We start from the raw sequence: 25,077 nt of genomic DNA on the forward strand, positions 1-25,077 counted from the left end.
CTTGCTTTTTAGCTATGTCTGTCTGTCTGTCTGTCTGTCTGTCTGTCTATCTATCTCCCTGTCTGTCTGTCTATCTATGTCTGTCTATCTATCTATCTGTGTATCTATCTATCTGTCTGTCTATCTACCTGTCTGTCTATCTATCTATCTATCTTTCTATATATCTCTCTGTCTGTCTGTCTATCTATCTGTCTGTCTATCTACCTGTCTGTCTGTCTGTCTATCTATCTTTCTATATATCTCTGTCTGTCTGTCTGTCTATCTTTCTATATATCTCTCTGTCTGTCTGTGTCTATCTACCTGTCTGTCTGTCTGTCTATCTATCTATATATCTCTCTGTCTGTCTGTCTGTCTATCTATCTGTCTATCTGTGCCTGCCTGCCTGCCTGCCTGCCTATCTATCTCCAGAGGCATGAAGAACAGTATATTTTTTACCCTCCCACTCCAGGTCATTGCCATTGGTTATGAACTCCAGCGAGTCCGTCTCATCGGGCGTCTCAATATCATCCACGTTAATATCCAGATCATCAGGCGTATCCAGGAAGTCATCGGAGAGCAAGGACCCTTCGCTCTGGTCCAACGACAAGTTCATATCTGGGGCCACCAGCGTGCGACGCTTCCGGTGAGCTCAGATTCCTCCGGCTCCACCAATGAGGAGAGAGTTTGGGGGAGCTGAGCCAATAAAGACAAAGGAGCATTACGCGAATGCAAATTACTCATTTAAGATGAACATTTGCGTATGAAACCAAGTCACTTACAAGTTCTCCCCTCGTTCAGGGTGCAGGAGGAGTCCATGTCACCCTCCGCAGGAAGTGGCCTAGCGAGGACAATATTTCAATGCACTTCAAATGCCACAGATTTTTGTAAGTGCAAATAGCATTTTAAGTAAAGAAAGTCCTATATTTTTGGAACAAAATGAGGATGAGTAAATGACAAAATTGTAATTCTTGGGCGAAATGCTCCTTTAAGACCAGAGCATATTGTGATATGCTAATTAGCGAGTAGGCCCTTGGGGTCGGTGCACACGCAGCTGATAAATAGAGGGGGTTGTCAGAGCCGGCGGGGTTCACAGCTGCTGCTTCTGTGCTAAAAGTCTATTTAACTCACAGTTGTCATTGTTTCCCCCTGAAATTTCTGAAATTTTATGACAAACCTAAAGACTTGAGAAAGACAGTTATAAGCATCAAAAACGCAAAACATACTAAACATACTAATAATAATGTTGCATAACAATACTATAATATGCAAATAAATGTATGAATCACCATACCTAAATTTGGTATGCTGTTATTTATAACAACATTAGATTCCCCGTGGAGATAAATCAAATTTCAATTTTTTTTCCAATAGGTGATTGGTATTAAACAGTAATGCAGCATTAAAAAACATTTTAATCAACATAAACCTAATAAAATGGATGATTTTAGTATGCTTTAGAAAACAAAACAAAGCACAATCAAAGCTGCTCTCGTTTACCTGCTACGTGAGACGAACTAGGTTTCTGGCTGCTTTCTGATTCTGCGAGTTCTTACTCCAAGCTAGCGTGAAATCTCATGGTCCTAACGCGGTTTAATATTTCAAAAGCATCATACTGTCGTGTGATGCTGGAGCTGCTCCTCTAAGCCTGACCTGCCTCCATTTTGCTGGTGATGCTGCTTGTGTTGTTGGCAGCTTGCTACGTCACATGACGTGGCTCGTTTCCATTTAAGGAGAGAGCTGCACCTGCTCCCGTCTCCATTCAGCATCTCACTCATGATTCGCTGAAGAAATGATGCTTTTTTTCCCTTTTTAAGGCCTGTATCCATCTGTGAGCCCAGTATAGCCTTCAAACAAGTTTGTTTTGATTAACCATCTTTTCTGTTTTTGGGGAATTTCTTGCATTCAATTCAAATTGGTATCTATCTATCTATCTATCTATCTATCTATCAAACAGTCTATCTATCCATCTATCAAACAGTCTATCTATCTATCTATCAAACAGTCTATCTATCTATCTATCAAACAGTCTATCTATCTATCTATCTATCTAGCTATCGAACAGTCTATCTATCTATCTATCTATCAAACAGTCTATCTATCTATCTATCTATATATCTATCTACCTACCTACTTACCGATCTCTTTCCAGAGCCATGAAGAACAGCATATTCTTACCCTCCCACTCCAGGTCGTTGCCGTTGGTAATGAACTCAAGCGAATCTGTCTCATCGGGCGTCTCGATATCATCCACGTTAATATCCAGATCATCAGGCGTATCCAGGAAGTCATCGGAGAGCAAGGACCCTTCGCTCTGGTCCAACGACAAGTTCATATCCGGGGCCACCAGCGTGCGACGCTTCCGGTGAGCTCCGCCTCCTCCGGCTCCACCAATGAGGAGAGAGTTTGGGGGAGCTGAGCCAATAAAGACAAAGGAGCATTACGCGAATGCAAATTACTCATTTAAGATGAACATTTGCGTATGAAACCAAGTCACTTACAAGTTCTCCCCTCGTTCAGGGTGCAGGAGGAGTCCATGTCACCCTCCGCAGGAAGTGGCCTAGCGAGGACAATATTTCAATGCACTTCAAATGCCACAGATTTTTGTAAGTGCAAATAGCATTTTAAGTAAAGAAAGTCCTATATTTTTGGAACAAAATGAGGATGAGTAAATGACAAAATTGTAATTCTTGGGCGAAATGCTCCTTTAAGACCAGAGCATATTGTGATATGCTAATTAGCGAGTAGGCCCTTGGGGTCGGTGCACACGCAGCTGATAAATAGAGGGGGTTGTCAGAGCCGGCGGGGTTCACAGCTGCTGCTTCTGTGCTAAAAGTCTATTTAACTCACAGTTGTCATTGTTTCCCCCTGAAATTTTTAAACGACAATGACAAACCTAAAGACTTGAGAAAGACAGTTATAAGCATCAAAAACGCAAAACATACTAAAGAAATACATAATAATGTTGCATAACAATACTATAATATGAAAATAAATGTATGAATCACCATACCTAAATTTGGTATGCTGTTATTTATAACAACATTAGATTCCCTGTGGAGATAAATCAAATTTCAATTTTTTTTCCAATAGGTGATTGGTATTAAACAGTAATGCAGCATTAAAAAACATTTTAATCAACATAAACCTAATAAAATGGATGATTTTAGTATGCTTTAGAAAACAAAACAAAGCACAATCAAAGCTGCTCTCGTTTACCTGCTACGTGAGACGAACTAGGTTTCTGGCTGCTTTCTGATTCTGCGAGTTCTTACTCCAAGCTAGCGTGAAATCTCATGGTCCTAACGCGGTTTAATATTTCAAAAGCATCATACTGTCGTGTGATGCTGGAGCTGCTCCTCTAAGCCTGACCTGCCTCCATTTTGCTGGTGATGCTGCTTGTGTTGTTGGCAGCTTGCTACGTCACATGACGTGGCTCGTTTCCATTTAAGGAGAGAGCTGCACCTGCTCCCGTCTCCATTCAGCATCTCACTCATGATTCGCTGAAGAAATGATGCTTTTTTTCCCTTTTTAAGGCCTGTATCCATCTGTGAGCCCAGTATAGCCTTCAAACAAGTTTGTTTTGATTAACCATCTTTTCTGTTTTTGGGGAATTTCTTGCATTCAATTCAAATTGGAATCATTTATCAGTATAAACCCTTGAATGCATCAAATGTCCAGTTGCTTCAAATTTCATGCATCCTACAAAGGCATGTGATGTATTTTATGTCACAATGTAAACAAATGTTGAAATTTGAGTCAGAAAATGTAACAGTTCAACCATTCAAAACCAAATCATCAATGGCTAAACAGGACTTTTCAAAAGCATAAAAGAAAACATGTTTACCTGGGAAAATCATCGTCCAGCCATTCGTCTCTCGCCTCTATGATCTCCATCAGCGGGCCGAAGTCAGCGCTGCCCATGCTGAAGAAACCTGGACCTGAAAAACAAAGTCAAATCCTTCCCTGAAGAGTTTGATCACCAAAAAGTCAATGCCTACCAGAGGAATTTTTAGTGTGCAATGGATTAATGGAAAAATCATTTTAATCCCTCTTTTAATCTCTGGCTGAAGTGGCCTCTGCTTTGATTTGGAGATAATTCCCTTTCATTCACCTTTGAATTGTCTTTTTGAATTAGGACTATTTTTGTCTGAACACTGGTAGAAATATAAACAAGACATCAACAGGATTATTATACTTAATTAAAAGTCAAATTAAAAATAAATCCATTAAAATACATTTTCATTACTTAAAACAAAATAAATGTTAACCGGAATCAATTTTAGAAAATATAAAATAATTATAATAAATAATTATATAAATTATAAAATATAAAAAATTATATCTATATCAATATCTATATATATATATAAATAATAATAAATCATATTTAAAAAATACTTTCACACCACACTGCCACTTATAAAAAGCTCAGATGTGATAGAAAAATAAACAAAAATAAAATAAAATGTTATACCTTTTATTTTTATATTTATTTATATTTTAAATGAAATCAATGTTTATATTTAATTAATATTATATATAGGCAGTAGATTTATATCTTAATATTTAATTTAATTTAATATTATATATTTATACTTTTACATTTATACTTTTACATTTATATATATATATATATTTATACTTTTACACACACACACACACACACATATATATATATATATATATATATTATTTTTTATTTTGGGCTTTTTGTAGTCATATACAATATTGTATTTGTATTTATTTTATTATTTATTATTTTGTATATTATTTAAGCTGTCTTTGTTTTTTCCATTTTGTATGGTTATTTATCCATTTAAAAAAAAATGTTTAAGTAAATGTTATGTGTATATTGTGCTGTTTATAAAAAGTTTAATAAAAAAAGACGTCTATCTCCACTTTAAAAAATAGGAATAATTATTTACATCTTTAAGCTGAATTCCACAGATAAGCCCTGAAAATCTACTCACCCTAGAACCACTCCTGTTTATAGGTATATAAATATTGACAAAATTGTATCATATAAATTCATCTTTACATCATAACGGTTTTAGCTTTAGGCTCCGCGGCGGGAAGGTCACCGTTGACGTCACGGACACGTGTCGATCACGTGAGCGCTGCCGCTGCCGCTGAAGTTTCTAAGATGGCGGCCAGTAATTATTATGGATTCACACATGCAGCTGCCGCCGCCGGCCCGCAGTACAGGTACAAAACAAACACACACACAAACGCTCATGAACACACCGCTTATTTACAGCAGTCATAAAGCCACGACGGATATTTAAGCGAGATGCTGACGGCCAGTGCGCAAATATCTCTTAAGGTGCTGTTGTTTATGTGTGTATTGATGCTTGCATGATGTTTTGATATCGTGAAAAGTGAAATATGCGTGTGCTAGTATAAATACCGCGGTGCTGCCGTTCTTATAGACTCGTAGTACCATGTTAATACCATGGTAAACCTTTAGTACTATGCTTTTACCATATAATTACATTGTACTGTAAAGGGTGCATTAAAAATGCTTGCAGAAAGTACTATATTTAGGTGTTCTTTAAAGTATATACTATTACCATGGTATTTTGGACCCTTGTAATGGTGCATATAAACCACATTCATTCTGAATCCTGAAATTCCCATCCAGTGCCCAGCCGCCTCCTGTCTATTCCCACCCAACCACGGGCAGCTATAACATCCAGGCCGCCCCTGGAGTGGCCCATGCTGTGACGGCCTCGTACCCCACCGCCCACCCTGCGAGTCCCGCGGTCACCGCCCCCTACCCCACCTACCAGCCCCATCCTGCCCCCAACTACTGCTACCAGCAGCCCGAAACGTCGCCGCAGCTGACGACCACCCATCAAACCTACCAGGTGCTGACTGAACCGGTCAGTCTTCTCTTTGCATCATTCATATTAATGATGCCTCTCAGGTGGGCTCATTTATTTATTCCCAAATTAATTTGGTTATACAGGAGAATTATAGCTACGGTCGACTGCCGTCGGTCAGCAGCTACGAGAACAAGCAGTACTTTCAAACGAGCATCGCACCTGTGCAGCAAACCGCAACCGAGGCCTACTTCCAGACAGGTGCATCTGATTTCTCTTTCAGTCTGACTTGAATGCTTTCGAGTCTGCCAGGTACATAAACAGATTTATCGAAGATGAAATAATGGGTTTTTAGAGAGGTAGTTCGCCCCAAATTAAAAATGGTCATGATTTACTCGTCCTCAAGTTGTTCCAAACCTGTATGAGTTTCTTTCTTCTGTTGAACACAAAAGAAGGTATTTTGAAGAATGTTGGTAACCATGCTGTTGGTGGTCTCCATTTTTGGGTGAACTATGCCTTTTTAAGTTTTTGCATGTTTTGTGAACATGTTTCCAGTTTTTCCAGCAGACATATTGAGCTTTGGCACTCATGCGGGTAATGCAGATTCAAGTGGGGTTTGCAACATTCCCGTTTAGAAATGCTAAGTAATTTTGTAAATAAATTTCAATATTTGTAACCATAAAAGTAATGTCATTTGGAAATATGATATAGTTTAATATTTTAATGTTATATGTCATGCATTTTTTATTTTTGTAAGAATAATAGTGAAATATAATTATAAATTATATAGAATTTTATATAAGCATTAGAATTAATTATTGTAATTATAAATGTAACCAATATTGTGATTATTGCAATGATTTTAATGCATCAAAGTTTTGATCAAAGTTTAAAAAAAAAACTTACAAACTTGTTAATTTGGCAAGTTTGATTCATTTTCGAAAATCAAACTGTTTAAATTAAAATTCTAAATCAAAGGTTTGTGTTGCATTTTTATTTAAATTAAAACGTTTCACTCTGAGTATATCAGTGTAGCTTTTGTTAACTAAAGCTATTAAAAATAGTTGTCATTAATTGAAATGAAGCTAAACTTAAATATAAATATAAGATATAAACTTAAATGTAAAGAGAAAATGTTGCCTTGGAAACTAACGGAAATAGAATAAGTTTAAGATGAAGTCTAAAAAAAAAAGAAATAAAGCCAAACAGAAATAATAATAATAAAAAAAAAAAAACTGTTTAAAAATTACAAACACATTTGTACATAAAATTACTAAAACTTAAACTGGAATCAAAATGAAAGTTTGTAACATGAAAAATAAAAGCTAATTTAAAATATTAGTAAATACTATAGTAGTATATAAAAAATAGTGTTGTATTTGTAGATTATTGTTCATTGTTTTGTTACATTGGTGCATATAAATTAAAATAATTAAATATTCATGTTCTTTTGGTGAGAAACCATATGAACTTTTATGTCTTGCATTAAACATTTTGAATGCACTTGGCTCAATGACTGTTTGATTGAAAAAAAACAACAACAACCAGCCAATCTAACCTATTTCATAGCAATCAAATATCGTCGATATACTAAAAAGAAAAAAAATCTAGCTATACTGCTCAGATATAGCTTCCAATTCTTAGGTTTAAATGAGAACATCTTTGCCTTTTCAGGGTTGAAAACCGGCTACGGCACGACGAGCACAGCATACAGTCAGCCGCCTGTTCAAAGACAGGTCGCAGCTCTGAAACCCCCTCCCGCTGCGAGCTCTGTGTCCTCTAGCTACACCATCTACCCGACGTCAACCAGCGTACAGCAAAGTCCAGCCCCCATATCCACCTACACCCCCAGTTCTTCCTTCAGCTCCACAGCTGCTACGTCTTACTCCAGTACGGCCGCCGCTGATTCAGATTTATACGCCACAAATAGCCGCCAGCGTATCGTCTAACTGTGTTGCTTTCTTTGTTGCTTCAGTCGGTCTCAGCTATTCCAGCTATGAGTCTAGCGGTTACACATCCGCGCCGTCGTACTTCCAGCCGGCACAGATGGTGCCCCCGCAGCCTCAACCTCCACCGCCCCTCCAGCAGCCGCCACAGCCGACACCACCGCAGCAGACGCAACAACTTCCAAAACAGCTCACCAAATCCTCTTGGAGCAACACCGGGAGTGGCGCAGTCACCACCCCCACCGTCAATGCATACAAGAAACCCATTTTCCACCAGAGCAAAATCCAAAAACCCAAAGGGCCGCCCAAACAGCCACAGCTGCACTATTGCGATATCTGCAAGATAAGCTGTGCCGGTCCGCAGGTGAGCGTTTGCATGAACTCCACATTCAGCTTCACCCAAAAATTCACTCGCCCTCAGGCCATCCAAGATGTATAGGTCTTTCTTTCCTCAGCCGAAGAGAACTTAAGGTTTTAGAGAAAAATATTCCTGGATTTTTCTCTCTTTAATGCAAGTGAATGGTGCTCACCATACACCATTTCCAACGGTCCAATATATATATTTATGTGTCAGTTGATTGTTACCAATCTATTGTAGACTTAAATTTCAATTCATATCTTTAAAGGCCAATTTCTTTTTCCTGTGCTTCAGTAGCACTTACACCAAGCGTAACAGTTGTATTCCCATCTGTATTCTGAAGATTTTTATTGAGGGGCAGTGTTGGGGTATCGCGTTAGAAGCAAGTGGCAACCTCCCGCTCTCTCGTGAAGCCAACACGGAAGTGACTTAAACTGTAATTCGTCAACTGGCTGCTAGGGGCTGGCTGCAAAAGGGAGTCAATCCCATAGACTCCCCATGTTAAAATGCCCAACTTTACAGCAGAAAAAACATGTTTACAGCCTGGTTCAAAAAATTATTTTGTTCTATATAGCTAATTTTGCCCTTCATGACAACTGTGAGGGGGGTGAATTTTTTTATAACTCATTTGTTTAAATGATATTAAGCCTTAAAGTTCTGCATAATTAAGGGCGTGGCCACTTGAGTGACAGGTAGATTGCCGCTGCTGACACTGCCGTCGAGCTAGGCGGGCGTGGTTTCAGCAACCAGCTCCCGCTTTTTTGCCCATTTTCGATTATCTGGGAGTGACGCGCTGCCAAGATGGCGACGGCCGGCTCCGCCCACTTTGAGCTTCAAAAACGCTCTTCAGAAAACTACGGGTGACGTCACGGACACTACGTCCATGTTTTTATACAGTCTATGGTTAGAAGTAACACAAGTTACGCAATCAGATTACTTTTTATCACGTAACTAGTAAAGTAATGCATTACTTTTGAATGTACAATGAAACATCTGAGTTACTTTTTCAAATAAGTAACACATTACTTTGTTTTCCCATTTATTTAATGACGCCTCTCCTATCCCGTGTTTAGAGAAATTAGGAGTGAGGTGCAGAGACAGAGGCACTCCCTTCAGTCTGAGGCTTAATCATTTCGCTTATGGTGTGAAAGGGCCTTTACAGTTGTAAAAAAATATAACTTACGGTTTATTTGTTAATAAAAAACAAGTAAGCAAGCCCATCCAAGGTGACAGAAAGCAACGCAAAAGTAGCGTAATGCATTACTTTCCATAAAAGTAACCAAGTAATGTAATTAGTTACTTTTTTTATGGAGTAATGCAATATTGTAATGCATTACTTTCCATAAAAGAAACCAAGTAATGTAATTAGTTACTTTTTTTATGGAGTAATGCAATATTGTAATGCATTACTTTCCATAAAAGAAACCAAGTAATGTAATTAGTTACTTTTTTTATGGAGTAATGCAATATTGTAATGCATTACTTTTAAAGGTAACTTTCCCCAACACGGCTGAGGGTTTTGTTCATATATCATTCGCCTGGTTTTTATTCCTTCGATATTTAAGCATAACATTTTAGAAAACTTGTAATACAAAAAATGTTTGCCATTTTTAATGCAATTACTACACTGCGGAAGTATGGTTATATCCATTAGTTCAGTTTTTACCCTATTTCGATCATTTTCGACGGTCCAAAATCCATATATAGGCAGCTTCATAGTAATCCATACGACCCTAGTTTTTGTGTCAGTTCATTAAGAATTGCATACAATTTTTGTATTGCAAGATTTCTAAACTGTTATGTTTAACAAATCAGGCGAATGATAAATGAACAAACCCCTCAGTGAAAATCTTAAGGATATAGTTGGGAATAAAACTGTAAAATTTGGTGTGTGCTGCTGAAATCGAGGAAAAAACTCATTTTGAGAAAACGGCATTTAAAGATATGTATTGAAATTGTAATCTATAGTGGAATGTTTTCCTCCAAAACCTTAATTTCTCTTCGGTTGAAGAAAGAAAGCCCCAGGCCATCCAAGATGCATAGGTGTAAGTATATAATCAGAAAATTGTCCTTTTTTTGCCGAACTATTCCTTTAAATGCAACAATTGTTGAGCAATGTGCTATACAGTAAGTCCAAAACCAGCCAATAAAAACACACAGAAATTAGCCTAAAGAACTAAAAGAAGACCACCAACCACACAATAAATCAGCTATAATTAAAAGCCAGAGAGAATAGATGTGTTTTGAGCTTTACTTTAAAACTATTTTAAAACATTTTCATATGGGATACAGATATTTAAGGCAAGACACCCCAGGTGAATAGGGTGAAAAAAAAAAAAACTAATAGATTAACTAACACCATACTTCCCCAGTGGATTGATTACATTAAGAATTGCAAATCATTTTTGTAATACAAGTTTTTTTACAATGTTATGTTTACATATGCAATCGAGGCATTATTTAATTAAACATGCACCAATTTGCATACATTTCCACAGATGAAATCTGTAAGGCCAGGATCAAAATTCTTGTTTGATTTTGTTGACATATTAGAGTCAAAGGTTTCTACAGAGGGGATTTTGAATATCTCTCTTTATCACTCCATAAATAAAAAAAAAACTGCCAACATCAAGAAATAAAGTAAATTTCACCATGTTTTTAGAAATAAAATGCTGTAAAAAAAAAAAGCAGGCAAACGATATATGAACAAAACCCTCAGTAAAAATGTTCAGATTATAGATGAGAATATAACTGTAAAATTTGGAGTATGTAAGTTCTACTAAAGTTGAGAAACTCATTTTTAGAAGACAGACTTTAAAGATATGTGTTGTAATTGAAATCTATAGATGCATGTAGTTAAAGTGCAATATAATAAAATAACACAAGTATTTTGGATGTTTTGTTTCCGCTTTTCAACAATGTGTTATGAAAAGCCATATATCCCAAATTTTCAAAAATGACCAGTGCATTGAAAAAAGCAAAACAATGTTTTTGCCTGTAGTGTCTTGCCTTAAAGTTTCCCACATTTAGTGGAAAGTACTCGCAAACGTATTTCTTTATTGACTCGTGATCCTGTGCTCTTCTGCAGACGTATCGAGAACATCTGGAAGGACAGAAGCACAAGAAGAAAGAGGCGGCTCAGAAGAGCGGCAGTCAGGTGACCAACGGACCTCGTGGAGTCCAGACGCAGCTGCGCTGTGAATTGTGTGACGTCTCATGCACCGGCGCCGATGCTTACGCTGCACACATCCGGGGATCCAAGCACCAGAAGGTTCGTTAAATGCCATGATGGTTAATTTGGCCATTTCAGTGCTCTTGGGCTTTTCGACATGTTTTGGTGTAGCAGCTTTGTTGGCATCTTCGAATCTTTTCATTGAAATGTAACTGCTATCAAACTTTTCCTCAGGTTGTGAAGTTGCACACCAAACTTGGCAAACCCATCCCTTCAACGGAGCCCGTTTTCGTGAGCTCTGCCCCTGTTGCCGTGACAATGACTACTAGCAAGACAGCGGCGACAACCGCTCCCACCCCTACATCGGTGGCGCAGAAGACGCTGGCTCCTTCCAAACTCACGGCGTCTCTTGCGAAAAAACCCGCCACTGCTAAAGTTGCCATTATCGGTGAGTGACCTTATAGGGCCTTTTCGTTAAATGTTAGCATAATGAATTTCTCTGTAAATCATTCGGAACACTGTTACAAAACATAAAAAAAAAAAAATTCTAATTCTAATAAAAATTTTGGCGACCATGAGAATTTACACAAGTGGGTTTGTGAATTATATATTTTTTGCAGCTGCACAAGTAGATAATATAAAGCAAGTTTTCCAAATGACTAAACGAAATTTGTTTGCATTTACGACATTTACATTGGAGTTTGTGTGAGTTTATTAAAAATTTATTTGCAATTGCAACACTTTACATAATGATTTAGGACCTTTTTCGTGAAACGTGAACAGAACGAATTTTGGTGTAAATCATCCGGGCTACTATCTGTTTTCAGAACAATTAATTTTACGAATGACTAGTGCAGAAATTTTTCGCATTTTACGAAAATTTACACAAGAATGCGTTTTTGAATTATTTACATAGTCTTCGTAATTGCACAAGTTTGTAGTATAAAACAAGTGTTCTGAATGATTAAAAGGAATTTGTTCGCACTTGCAACATTTACACGGGGGTTATGTGAATTTATTATAAATTCGTTTGCTGTTGAGACCGTTTACATAATGATTTAGGGCTTTTTTCGTAAAGCGTGAGCAGAATGACTCTCTGTGTAAATCATTCGGACTACTATCTGTTTTCAAAACAATTAACTTTGCGAATGACTTGCGCAGAAATCGTTCGCAATTACGAGAACTGACAAGAATGGTTTTGCGAATTACTTAGTATTGTCACAATTGCACAAGTATGTAGTATAAAACTACTGAATGATTAAAAGGAATTTGTTCGCATTTGCGACATTTACATCGGAGCTTATGTGAATGTTTTATAAATTCATGTGCAGTTGTGACAGTTTACATAACGATGATTTTAGTAATTATTTACGATTTTTTTTTATGTAAGAATGAATTACACAGAAATTCAGTCATATTTTCGATATAACAGTTATACATAACAGTTTTACAATTGATTGATGAATTCGTACTAAACTTATTTGGCATCATTTGTTTAACTTTCTGTGTAAATAATACGTAAAACTATCCTTGCATGAGTTGTTTGCGAATATAAGTCTGTGCAATCATGCAATTGCAACAATTTAAGCAAAAATTGGTTTACGACTGATTTACATAAGAAATTTATTTAAGAAATGTTGGTAAAACTGCACAATAAGGTCGCATTTGTTAAATACATTATTTGGCATGAACTAACAATTTGTAATGTTTTTAAATCAAAAGTTGTTTGTTTTATCATTAGTTAATGCATGTGAAAACATTCTTTTATTAAACTGTATTTTTAATAACTAACATTTAACAAAGATTAATAAATGTTTCACTCATCGTTGCATTAACTAATTTTAACAAATGTTTACAAAGTTTTATGAGCGATTTACACCTAAATTTGTTTACAATGACAGTTTATGTAAGAATGTTTATAAGGCCTGTTTGCACATAAATTAAGCACAATGTGTTTAAGCTTAGTTTTGGTCACACAAAATAGTCATAAATCCCTGAGGTTTCCAGTGTAGAGATTATAGTTTTCTTCTGCGTTTCATTTCACCAGCACTTACGCAGTCAGTGGTCACACTGATCACAGAAATAGATGATATTTCCTCTTTAGTGTATCACTCACAAAACCCACAGGATGGGAATAGATTATTTACATCCTGCCTTGCAGAAGAAAAATCTCCTCGTACACATTTCAGACGTCATGTTGACGCAATGCGTTTTTCAGAATGTAACATGACATCAACACAGAAGTCTTGCTCAGTCTTTTTGCTTTATGTAGATAACAACAGACTATGAGCTAATAGATGTAGATGTAATCGTACAACAAACCCTGCACAACATAAACATTTTGGTAGCATGGTTACTAGGGATGCATACCACTTTTTCCAGTACTCGCCCGATACCGATACTTTTATTTTTGGTACTTGCCGATACCGAGTACCGATACCAATATTTTTATTGCATTTGTAAATTTTTAAAATATTGGGTACAGAAACCAAAAAAGTATGTATAATGTTAGTTGGTTAACTTCATTTATCAAATAGATAGTCAAAACAAAATTTATTCAGACACCTTCAACATTTCTCACATTATCACAGTTTATTCACTATAGTTTAGAAAATGGTAATAAAATATAACAAGAACTCAGAGTTAAACTGTGTCAGAACAAATTCAGCTTGATAATGTTAGATAATGACGAGCTGCGCAAAACCACGTTCATATTCGTGCGATTTATCGTGCAGCCCTAGTCAATACTGAATGTTTAAGATTATATTCGTTGCATACATATACTTCGTAGACATCCTTAATCTCTAATAACTCCATTCTGCTGTCTGTTGTTCGGTTGTCGGTGTTTCATTGTCTGAATATGGCACTTAACACATGCTGTGTGGTATCGGCGTTTGGTATTTTAACGAGTACGAGTACAGGAGCTCAGTATCGGACCCGATACCAGTATCGGTATCGGTGCATCCCTAATGGTTACGTTATGAACAGCCATCTTACAGAAACATGAAATATAGTCAATTCCCTAATATCCATTTCTCTCCAGGCAGCAGAACGTCCACACCAGCTCCGGTAAAGCTGGAGGAGGCGAAGCTGTCTGTAGTGAAGACGGACACTTTGAGTGAAGATGAGGATGGTGATGGTACTGGAGCTCAAGGAGACATTCAGCCTGTGGGACACGATTATGTTGAAGAGGTGAGACTGTTCAGTCAAATAATTTCATTATTTGCAATAATGTATTGAGCAAAACTTGAACAAAAACAGTGAACCTGCCTTTTTTTTACCCAACGAATCAGTCAAATTGATCAAATTGATCGCAAATCATATTTATTAGCAAATCAGTCTGAATCAAAAGGATTTCTTCTAGTAAATGTGTGACATTCTAGGATAATTGGGCAATTGTCCTTCTGTTGAGGGATTAAAGTCTCTGAATTGTGATTTTTTTTTTTCTTTTTTTTTTCTATACAGATTCGAAATGACGAGGGAAAGGTGATTCGCTTTGTCCTTCTGTTGAGGGATTAAAGTCTCTGAATTGTGATTTTTTTTTTCTTTTTTTTTTCTATACAGATTCGAAATGACGAGGGAAAGGTGATTCGCTTTCACTGTAAACTGTGTGAATGCAGCTTCAACGATCCCAACGCTAAAGACATGCACCTGAAGGGACGGAGACACCGGCTGCAGTACAAGGTAAGACGTCACCCTGAGAAAGAAAGAAAACAAAACATCGTATGCTATTTTTTTTTTTTATGTATGTAAGTATGTTTCTGTATATTAATAATTATTAAATTCATCAAATAACAAAAAAATATAAAAGTAAATTAAATACTTGCCCAGTGAAAATTTCTTCATATAATTAGATTTTTTGTTTTAAATTTAAAACTTGATGGTCTCAAAGAAAAATGGAACAAAAAAAAAATTATTTTTTATACACTAAATAAAACAAATTTATTTCATGATATAAGTATCATTAAATAGCCATTTTTGTGTATAAATATATGTATGTATATTTTTGTATATTAATAGAATTATTAAACTGAACAAATAATTATTTCTATAATAAACTAGAGTGTGCCTATTGTGGAATCAATTAATTAAGATTATTAAATAAATTATTTTTTAATATTTTTTAGAACTTGGACTCAAAGAAAAAACAGAAAAATGATTTTTTTTTCATAATATAACTATATCATTAAATAGTTATTTTTATACATGTATGTATGTTTATTTTTGTATATTAATGTAATTATTAAATTCAACAAATAATTATTTTGATAGTAAACAAGTTTAAATACTTTAAAATTTCTTGACCAATGAAATTGCTTAATATTACTTGGTTTTCTCATTTTATTTAGCTTTTATTCATTTATTTATTTATTTATTTTAATTTGATGAACTCAAAGAAACACTTTTTTAAAAGAGATTTTTTTTGGCTTATCAAGCGATTTAACTGTTTGTCAGATTAATGGTTGATTATCTTCTCATTTTATTGGGAACTTCATGAAAGATCAGATTATTCATAACAAGTGAATTATAAGTCTAAAATCAGTGCAAAACCGCTTCACTTTATTGAAATGCTTCAGTTAAAAACACAAGACAGTCAAGCTAACATTATAAAACCGATAGTAAAGACTCGAAATCCTGCAGGGCTGCAGTTATTGACCAATTTTTAATCTAATTTTCAGAAAAAAGTGAATCCAGACCTTCCTGTGGAGATCAAGCCCAGTAATCGAGCACGGAAACTTCTGGAAGTCAAACTGCGAAAGCAGAAGCAGAAATCTGTGCTGAAGAGACAACAAGAGGATGAACAGCGCTGGCACATGGAAATGAGGTCCTCATCAGCTTTCACACCATTTCTGATGAAGTTTCAATTCACTTTTTTAACATTGAACACTGTGAATATTTGATATTTTCACAACTTTTAAAGAATGTGCATCAAAAATGATTTAAGTCACTTTGAATATATTCATCATTTATATAGATGTGTGTGTGTATACATATGCACATAAAATCACATTTTCTTAGTATTAAAATTTAGCAATCTATAATAATTTTACTGTATTTTTACAAATATGTAATTTTAAATGTAATAATTTTCACATCATTACAAAATATAAACGTGTTATATTTCATATAACAATTAACATTTATCAGTGTAATAATTTGTGTACATTTTTTGCAAAGATTATAATATATAATCATTTTAAATGTAATGTAATTATTTTCAAATAATTATAAATTATATATAACATTTTTCATATAATTAAAATTGATCAGTGTAATAATTTTAGTGTATATTTTTTGCAAATATAATAATTTTAAATGTAATGTAATTATTTTCAAATAATTATAAAATATATATAATTTTTCATATAATGATTAAAATTCAGCACACTTAGTTTTAGTGTACTTTTTTAGCAAATACTATATATAATATAATTACAAATATAGTAAATATATGTAATGCGTTTCACACCATGTTTTGCACTAAATGTAGTAAATTATTTTATCATTGTTTATCTAAGCATTTTTTTAAAATAATTTTGTACAAAAAATTGTCAAACGATATACATCAAACATGGTTTAAGTCACTTTGAATAATTCATAATTTTTATATTCAGGGATATATATATATATATATATATATAAAACATTTTTCATATATTTACACACACACAAACATTTTTCATATGATGATTATAGTTTGGCACTCTTTAAAAAATTGAGTACATATTTTTCTAATATTGTATATAATAATTCTCATCATTTTGTTACACTGAATGTGGAGTGTGTTGGTTACGATGGCATGATTTGTAACTTTTAATATTCACGTTTCCATGTGTCGTCCAGCTGGAGGTACGAGGAGGACATGTACTGGAGGAGAATGGAGGAGGAGCAGTTATACTGGGTGGAGACGAGACACCGAATGGCCCCGCCTCCTCTCATGGGCCGGCCCAGCATGCCGGTGCCGTCCCTTTTGGTAAATACACAATCACATTTCAGACAAAAACTGACCAGACCAAATCTGATTAGGCCTGTCACGATAACAGCTTTTTGTTGTGCGATATATTGCCCCAGAAATAATTGCGATAAGCGATATTATTGTCATTTTAAAGACCGTTTTATGCAACTGAATATATAATCATAATGTAACAGCATAATAATGCAAGAAGGCCTACACACTTCCAAATGACAACAAACTTTTAATTTTTAAGAATATTTAGATATTAGATACCTTAAAAAACCTGAATAAATAGTAAATAAACATTTTCTAACAAAAAGTGCAAAGTAACAAGTAGAAAAAAAGAAAAATGCATAAAGAACTTGTATGGAGATTTTTCTCATCTACAGATATTTCCCTGACCTTCTTTTCTCTGTAAATTAAGGGTGCACACTATTGCTGAAAAACACAATCACTACTTAGCAGTCAGATGTCCGTATGCACAAAGGCACAGATCTCTATACAAGACCATATCTCCAGATGAAACTTTTTTTGTAGAAGCATGTTTTAAATTTGAACTAGCACCTCTACACCATGTTATGTACGAGAAGCTGCAAAAGACACAGGCGCAAGTGGAATGCACAAAACACAGTGACGTTAATTTTTAAGTAAATATAATGGGCGATATATTGTGTCACCACAAATTATTGAGGTCATGTACATATATTGTGCGATAAGTCGATATATTGATTATTGCGACAGGCCTAAATCTGATGCTGTAAACCTCAACAATCCTCCCATTTATCTTTAGCCCGTGCGACGGCCCGATTCGCCCGACGACCACCACATCATGGCCAAACACTCGGCCATCTACCCCGTGGAGGAGGAGCTTCAGGCCGTCCAGCGAATCGTGTCGCATTCTGAGCGCGCGCTCAAACTGGTGTCTGATTCGCTGCTGGAGAAGGAGGCGTGTGCTGCGGACGACGACGACAACGACGTGACGGACAAACAGTGAGGACTCCTAGTAGCTAGCTTTCTGGTCATGCTATGGAATAGTAGTGGGAAGTGTAGATTTACGTGCTTCCTCTTGGACAGGTCGGAGTCTCAGGCTCGTGTTCTCAAAGGAGTCGTGCGCGTGGGAATCCTGGCTAAAGGTCTCCTCCTACGCGGCGACCGCAACGTTCAGCTCATCCTGTTAGCGGCCAAGAAACCCACCACCTCTCTATTGAGAACCGTTGCAGAGCAAATGCCCAAACAACTAGCGGTAAGCTTGTTTTTTTTTGTGACGTTGCTATGCATGGAAAATAAATGTTTATGTCGAAGCTGCTGAAAACTGTTATTGACTTATGACCTGTTTATACTCGTATCTTTGCACTTGTGGTTTTAACACATTATTTACCTTTGTTCTGGCTGTTACATGGATGGAAATGGCCCACATGAGAAATCACATGGTCCCAGGTGTCATGGCAAGATTATATATAGCAACGTGTAGCTGGGTGTGTGGTTTTATGTTTAAGCTTGGCTGTCATATGTGTGTATCTCACTGAGAAATGTCCAGGTCATATTTCACACTTGTGAATCAAAAGTGTAAAAAAAAAAAAAAAAAAACTTTTTTAAAAATGTTTTTTTTTTAAATTAAAAAAGTTAAAATGTATATTTCAATTTATTCAAACTTATTTATACTTAAAATTAAAATTTGTTATATTTTGCATAAAGCAATTGAAGTGTATTTTTAAGCCCATTAAGTTTTTTTTTTTTTTTTTTTAATCTTTGATAATTAAGCATCCCCTAAAATGCCATTACTGTAATGCTGCAAAATAAAAAAAAAATAAAAAAACCATATCAGTTATTTTCATGAAGGTTTAAAAAAAAAAAAACTAATTACTGTAACATGCATGAAATTATATATAAAAATGTTTTTTTTATCACAGTTTAACAATCAAAATTTTTTCAATTAAATTATTATATAAAAAAAAAATGTCCGAAATTATTTTCATGACAATTAAACATATTTCCTAAAGTCTCATTAATGCAGCACAAAACCTCATTAAATTGAGATTGTTGTGCATTGCGGTAAAAAAAAAAAACTTTTTTAAAAATGTTTTTGTTTTAAATTAAAAAAGTTAAAATGTATATTTCAATTTATTCAAACTTATTTATACTTAAAATTAAAATTTGTTATATTTTGCATAAAGCAATTGAAGTGTATTTTTAAGCCCATTAAGTTTTTTTTTATTTTTTTTTTTAATCTTTGATAATTAAGCATCCCCTAAAATGCCATTACTGTAATGCTGCAAAATAAAAAAAAAAATAAAAAAACCATATCAGTTATTTTCATGAAGGTTTAAAAAAAAAAAAACTAATTACTGTAACATGCATGAAATTATATATAAAAATGTTTTTTTTATCACAGTTTAACAATCAAAATTTTTTCAATTAAATTATTATATAAAAAAAAAATTTCCGAAATTATTTTCATGACAATTAAACATATTTCCTAAAGTCTCATTAATGCAGCACAAAACCTCATTAAATTGAGATTGTTGTGCATTGCGGTAATGACTCAGTGCATGGGGAAAATGTGCTAAGTGTCATGAAAATAATGTCAAATCTTAAAAATATACTTTACTTGATGCAATCAGTAACATACAGATTTTTTATTATTTTTTTCACATTACAAGTAATGAGATTGAGATGGTTGTGCATTGCGGTAATGACTAATTGAGTAAGAAAAATGTGCTAAATGTCATGAAAATTGTCAAATCATTGTGATCTTAAAAATATACATAGTTTAATTGATGCAAAATATATTTTTCCCCCCTTTGATTTTTGGGATGAAATATGACCCAGACATGTTTCTGGTGGTTTATTGTGTGATCCACCCATATATAATTCAAAATAACTCTGAATAAATTAGCTTTTGACTTTACTCCTCCTGCTGCTGTTGTGGTCCGTGTATCTTTAACTGATCTTTAGTTCCACTGCCTGGTTACGACACCTACAGAGAGAGACTGGGGCATTGCATTATATACCATTAACCCTGGCAATTATCCAGCCAAGACTTTGAGTGTGGCAATTACCACTGGGATTATAAGGGACAAATTAAGGCCCCTGTATTGACCCCCGCCGTCTCCTCTGTAGTAATGCAAAGTGTCCTTTTAACCGGCAGACCTTTTCTGAAGATCAGTATGAGGTGCAGGTACACCCAGAGGAAGCCAACATCGTCATTTTTTCAAGCAAGGAACCAAAAATGCAGGTCACCATCTCTCTTACCTCGCCAGTGATGCGCGAAGACCCCGTCCCCAACATGGAGAAAGGTTAGAGAACCCGTGCTTTCCCTCAGCAGCACTATGTGTTCCCTTGGTTCACAAAAAATACGGATATTTCCATACAGAATTGAATTTTCCATCAGTGAATTGGCTTTCCTGTTCATTTCTTACCCCCTCCTTCATTTTCTTTGTTTTTTTTTTCCTTTCGGTTCAGTCCGTTATTTGCCCTTGTTCGGTTTTGCGTTGCTTTTTGAAAGCGTTTTAAGGAATCAAAAACAGGATCTCTGACCTTTCTTTACCACTGTGGCGCAATATTGTACAAGTTGTGTTGTAAGATACATGAGCACTTCAGGATGAGAGAGATGTTTAACTTTTTTTCAGGCCAAGTTGTTCATGTGCATATAAATGTGGTGGTGATTGATGTAAAGTTTTGGGAGTGACAATCGCATTTATTTTTGCGCGTGTACAGAAAACAGTCGATCCTACATCACGCAAAATTGTGATTTTTGACATTTTCATGTTAAGAAACAGTTTCTAACAATTAACGGTGGCTTAGTAACAATTTATTATTAAAAAATGTGTTAATTTTATTGTAATTATTAATTTTAAATATTAATTTCTATTTTATTACACTTTTATTTTAATTATTATATTATATTCATTTATTACATTTTATAATTTTTAATAGTTAAAAAAAAACAGTGTTTCTCACTATATTATAGTAAGTGTTGTTTATGCTCATTAAACTGCCGCTTGTAATTATTAATTACGTTAATTTGTCATGATTACGTTTCTGCATTCGCATCTAGTTGTTTTGGTTAATTTTTCTGTATGCTATGCAAATATTATGTCAATTTGCTTTTAAGTACCTGAATTTTTTTGAGTAAATTCATTAATTTTCTTGGTTAAAAAATAAAAATTGCTTGGTAAAAACAAGCTCTTTCTTAATGCAGAAATTCAGTTGTAAAATATGTTTGTCACTCCTGTACATAATCAAACAATGCGGCCACTTTAATATTTTGGGACTGACAATGTACGAATAGTTTCACAATAGTTTGCGTGATAGCAGCAACATTTTGGTGTTTTGTGTCTAAATAAGACAAAACCTAAACTACAGTTTTATTATTAGTATTTAATGTTGGAGAAAATGGATTTTATCATCCACCATGTGGCCTAAAACAATTTCATCCTCTCATCCTGAAGTTTCTGAACAGTGATCTCAAAAGCCTCTGAAATTCCGACTTGTAAACTGAGGTCATTGTTGTTTTATTTTGTTAACGATATTCTCAATTCTATTTTTTTTCAAACAACCAAAAAACCAAAGTGGTTCTCCACACTTGTCCTGTTTGGGTTTGTTAATCATGCATTAACAGACCGAAGCAGTAATATTTTCCATCTACATCTTTTGCATAACATTGCAACAGTTTTTTTAGGAACCTGGACGTGCGGAAAACCCCTCGTCTTGTGACGTTTCAGTGTTGTCACTTTGTTTTGACGTGTGTTCTAATGATCACATTAACACAGCCTATTGCCACAAATCCCTTAAAAAACTCTTTGTGTCATTTAATCAACAATAATTTTATATCAACAAGATCTACTTACTTTTTCTTACGATTGCTAAATCATTAAATACAATTGACAATGTTTCCTACATGTGCCCTTGCAGCCTCAGAGAAAGACCCTCCTGATGTTCTCGGCAGGACCAAGTGCCTTGAGTATTTAGCGGCTCTGCGACATGCTAAATGGTTTCAGGTAAAAAAAAAAAAAAAGGGGGCTTCGAAAGTTTAAGTGTCTCACACAGCTCCAGGGGGTGAACAAAGTCCTCCTGTAGCGAATCGATGTGTTTTTGTAAGAAAATAACCATATTTAAAACATAATAATCACTTGAATCTAGCTTGCGCGCACTGTTGTACATGGAAGCAGCTCCGGGCGGATGACGTAAGATGTCGGCTTTGCGCATGCGCCGCTCAGAAGTGACGAACGAGGAAGCACAGCGGAGAGATCAAAACAAAACAACGGTCACTAATTAGAAGTACAAAACAAGGATTTCTAAAGAAGAATGTCAAAGGATTTCGATATAAGCCAAGAGGAGACTTGTTTTCCTTTGCTAAAGTAAGGAAGCTTTGCTTCGTTTGATCCTGTAAACAAATGTTGGTTTTCACGAGACTCACCGGCGTATGCGCAACGTCATGCTCCCGGAGCTGCTTCTGTGTACAACTGTTGACGCAAGCTACATTAACGTGCGCAGCGCTGAACTCATACGTCATGCTCCCGGAGCTGCTTCTGTGTACAACTGTTGATGCAAGCTACATTAAAGTGATTATTACATTTTGAATATGGATATTTTTCTTACAAAAACGCATCGATTCGCTACTAAGAAAGTCATATACACCTAGGATGCCTCGGGGGTGAGTAAAACACAGCCTAATTTCATTTTTGGGTGAACTAACCCTTTAATATTTTATGGCAGTAGACACGTTATCTGTAACCTTGTGAAAAGTGTCGGAGAAGCTCCTTTGTAATTATATTTTGCTATGCTACAAGCAACTCATAATTTAACATAGTTACATTGTTAAATTGCAGCATTGTTACATTAGGCATAAAGTTAAAAAATCTTTCTGAAAAAGTAGTAGCTATTCTACAAAGTTACTAGTGAAAAGTAGCTCGAATATAGTGATTTTTTTGAAGATTTGAAGAAGTATTATTTAAACACTAAATTGACTTCGTATTATTTAAACACTAAATTGACTTAATGAAAAATCGTTATTGAGAAAGCATAATTTAGCTACCAACATGCTATTCACTTTCGCTTAAATCTGAATCATACTCTATGTAAGTGTCGCTTCTATCAACGCAAGGCTGACTTCATTTGTAGTTGAGTTTCTAAATGTGTCAGAACACAATTAGTAACGCAATATTAGTGCGTCTTATCTTCAGTATTGCCACAAGAGGCACTATAGTGGTCATTAGCATAGACTTTTTTTCTTCTACAGTCAGTTTTCTCTTTCAGTACCAACCTTTGGAATGGAATATCGCAGAGCAAGTCAGCTAAGTTGATTGGCAAGTGGCTAGCATGTTAGCTAGCTAATTACTTGATTAATAAGTTGTAGTTAAGCATGTGCAATGGAACTGTGTTCGCGTACTTCCGTAGAGTATGCTTTTGGTCTTAGACTCACGGTTGTTTAATTTTAGTAACATTTTAGCTTTAGCATTTTTCAGTTAGCATTTACAGTTTTTATTAACTGTTGCTCGCCATGATTGTTGCGTATTGCGTTTTATCCACAGGCTTATGCTAACGGTCTTCAGTCTTGTGTCATTAAATTATGCTTTACGTAGCTACAGGAAATTATAGTAACGTAGTTGAGTTAGACATGCATAAAAAAATATTTCTGAAAAATGAGTTGCTGCTCTTCAAGCTACTAGCAAAAGGTAGCTAAATGTAGATACATTTTTAAAGTATTATTTAAGCACTAAATTGACTTAAAAAAAATCGCTATTGGGAAATCTACACGTAGCTAACCGACATGGTACTGACTTTTGCCTAAACCCCAATCATACCGTATACAAGTATTTATTGCTTCTATCAACACAAGTTCGATTTCTTTAATATGAATATGTCCGAACGCATTGCTAGTGCATCTTATTTTCAGTATTGCCACAAGGGGTGCTGTAAAGGACATTAACGTGAACTTTTCTTCAGCGATTACCGTATTGACCCGAATATAAGACGAATTTTTATGGTATATCAAAAAGTGTATATTTTTTAAATGTGAATGTTGGTACATTTGACCAGTTTTTACCATACTTTCAAAACAAAAATTAAAATAGGAAAAATATGCAATATGAAAATAATTGAAGACAAAATGTGTTTTACTGAGAAAAAACAAGATTTGTTTTTTAAAAAGCCTTTTTCCAAAAGGTACATCTGGAAAAAGGGGGGGTCGTCTTATAATCAGGGTCGTCTTATATTCGGGCCAATACAGTATTTTTCATTTTCAGGAGCAACTATTTGAAAAGAATATCGCAGAGCAAGTCTGTTTAGTTTATCGTCAACTGGTTAGCATGTTAGCTAGCTAACTATCTAAATTTGTAGTTAAGCGTGTACAATGGAACTGTACTTGCGATACAAAGGCTGAGTGTTTGCGAACTTACGTAGAGTATGGTTCTGGTCTTACACTCAACCGTTGAATAATTTTAGTAGCATTAGCATTATCATTTAACATTTACATTTGTGTTATTAACTGAAGTGCTGCTGTTAGCTGTGATTGTTGCGTATTAATGAGTTTTGTCCACAGGCTCGGGCGAACGGTCTTCAGTCTTGCGTCATCATTATTCGGGTTCTGCGGGATCTGTGTCAGCGCATACCTACCTGGGGCAAGATGCCCGACTGGGTGAGTTAGCTTTGTTTGCTAACAGTGTTTTTTGCTTTAGCCAGTCACTGTCGTATTAACTGGTTGTGTTTTCTTTCGCAAAGGCCATGGAGCTGCTTGTGGAAAAAGCCATTAGCAGTGCATCAGGTCCACTCAGTCCTGGAGAAGCTCTACGGAGGGTCCTCGAATGCATCGCCACCGGGATTCTCCTGCCAGGTCTTAGTTT

At 35.3% G+C, this 25,077-nt stretch overlaps 2 protein-coding genes and 1 long non-coding RNA gene across 6 annotated transcripts in view; 1 reads left to right on the top strand and 2 right to left on the bottom strand.

The window, feature by feature from the left end:
- Window positions 1-3,919, bottom strand: part of LOC107698602 (caytaxin-like) — a 6,048-nt gene extending 2,129 nt beyond the window's left edge. Inside the window, exons 1-3 of one of the 4 annotated variants that reach the window (XM_016499653.1) lie at window positions 3,824-3,919; window positions 2,478-2,536; window positions 2,155-2,391 (exon numbers count right to left, since the gene is read on the bottom strand). In XM_016499653.1, coding sequence (XP_016355139.1) covers window positions 2,155-2,391; window positions 2,478-2,536; window positions 3,824-3,900 — 373 coding nt within the window. In that variant the 5' untranslated portion in view covers window positions 3,901-3,919. Of the gene's footprint in view, window positions 1-435; window positions 594-2,154; window positions 2,392-2,477; window positions 2,964-3,195; window positions 3,497-3,823 lie in introns of those variants that run through there. The other 3 variants (XM_016499654.1, XM_016499655.1, XM_016499656.1) reach the window with 3 other exon arrangements.
- On the bottom strand, window positions 635-1,810 carry LOC107698605 (uncharacterized). The gene is made up of 3 exons (XR_001635360.1): window positions 1,477-1,810; window positions 759-817; window positions 635-672 (listed from the first exon to the last, which is right to left on the bottom strand). It is a non-coding gene; the product is annotated as an uncharacterized LOC107698605 (long non-coding RNA).
- Window positions 3,920-5,059: 1,140 nt separating the features above from the next.
- LOC107698606 (zinc finger RNA-binding protein-like) lies at window positions 5,060-24,855 on the top strand. The gene is made up of 15 exons (XM_016499658.1): window positions 5,060-5,184; window positions 5,621-5,861; window positions 5,948-6,062; window positions 7,476-7,691; window positions 7,777-8,111; window positions 11,194-11,376; window positions 11,512-11,725; window positions 14,321-14,469; window positions 14,842-14,961; window positions 15,957-16,102; window positions 17,122-17,251; window positions 18,024-18,223; window positions 18,308-18,476; window positions 22,148-22,233; window positions 24,777-24,855. Exons 1-14 carry the CDS (start codon window positions 5,123-5,125, stop codon window positions 22,202-22,204), a joined length of 2,337 nt encoding a protein of 778 aa, XP_016355144.1. The 5' UTR covers window positions 5,060-5,122; the 3' UTR covers window positions 22,205-22,233; window positions 24,777-24,855.
- The last annotated feature ends 222 nt before the right edge of the window (window positions 24,856-25,077 follow it).

The sequence above is a fragment of the Sinocyclocheilus anshuiensis genome, unplaced genomic scaffold, assembly GCF_001515605.1.
Source record: "Sinocyclocheilus anshuiensis isolate Anshui unplaced genomic scaffold, SAMN03320099.WGS_v1.1 scaffold118, whole genome shotgun sequence".
NCBI lineage: Eukaryota > Metazoa > Chordata > Actinopteri > Cypriniformes > Cyprinidae > Sinocyclocheilus > Sinocyclocheilus anshuiensis.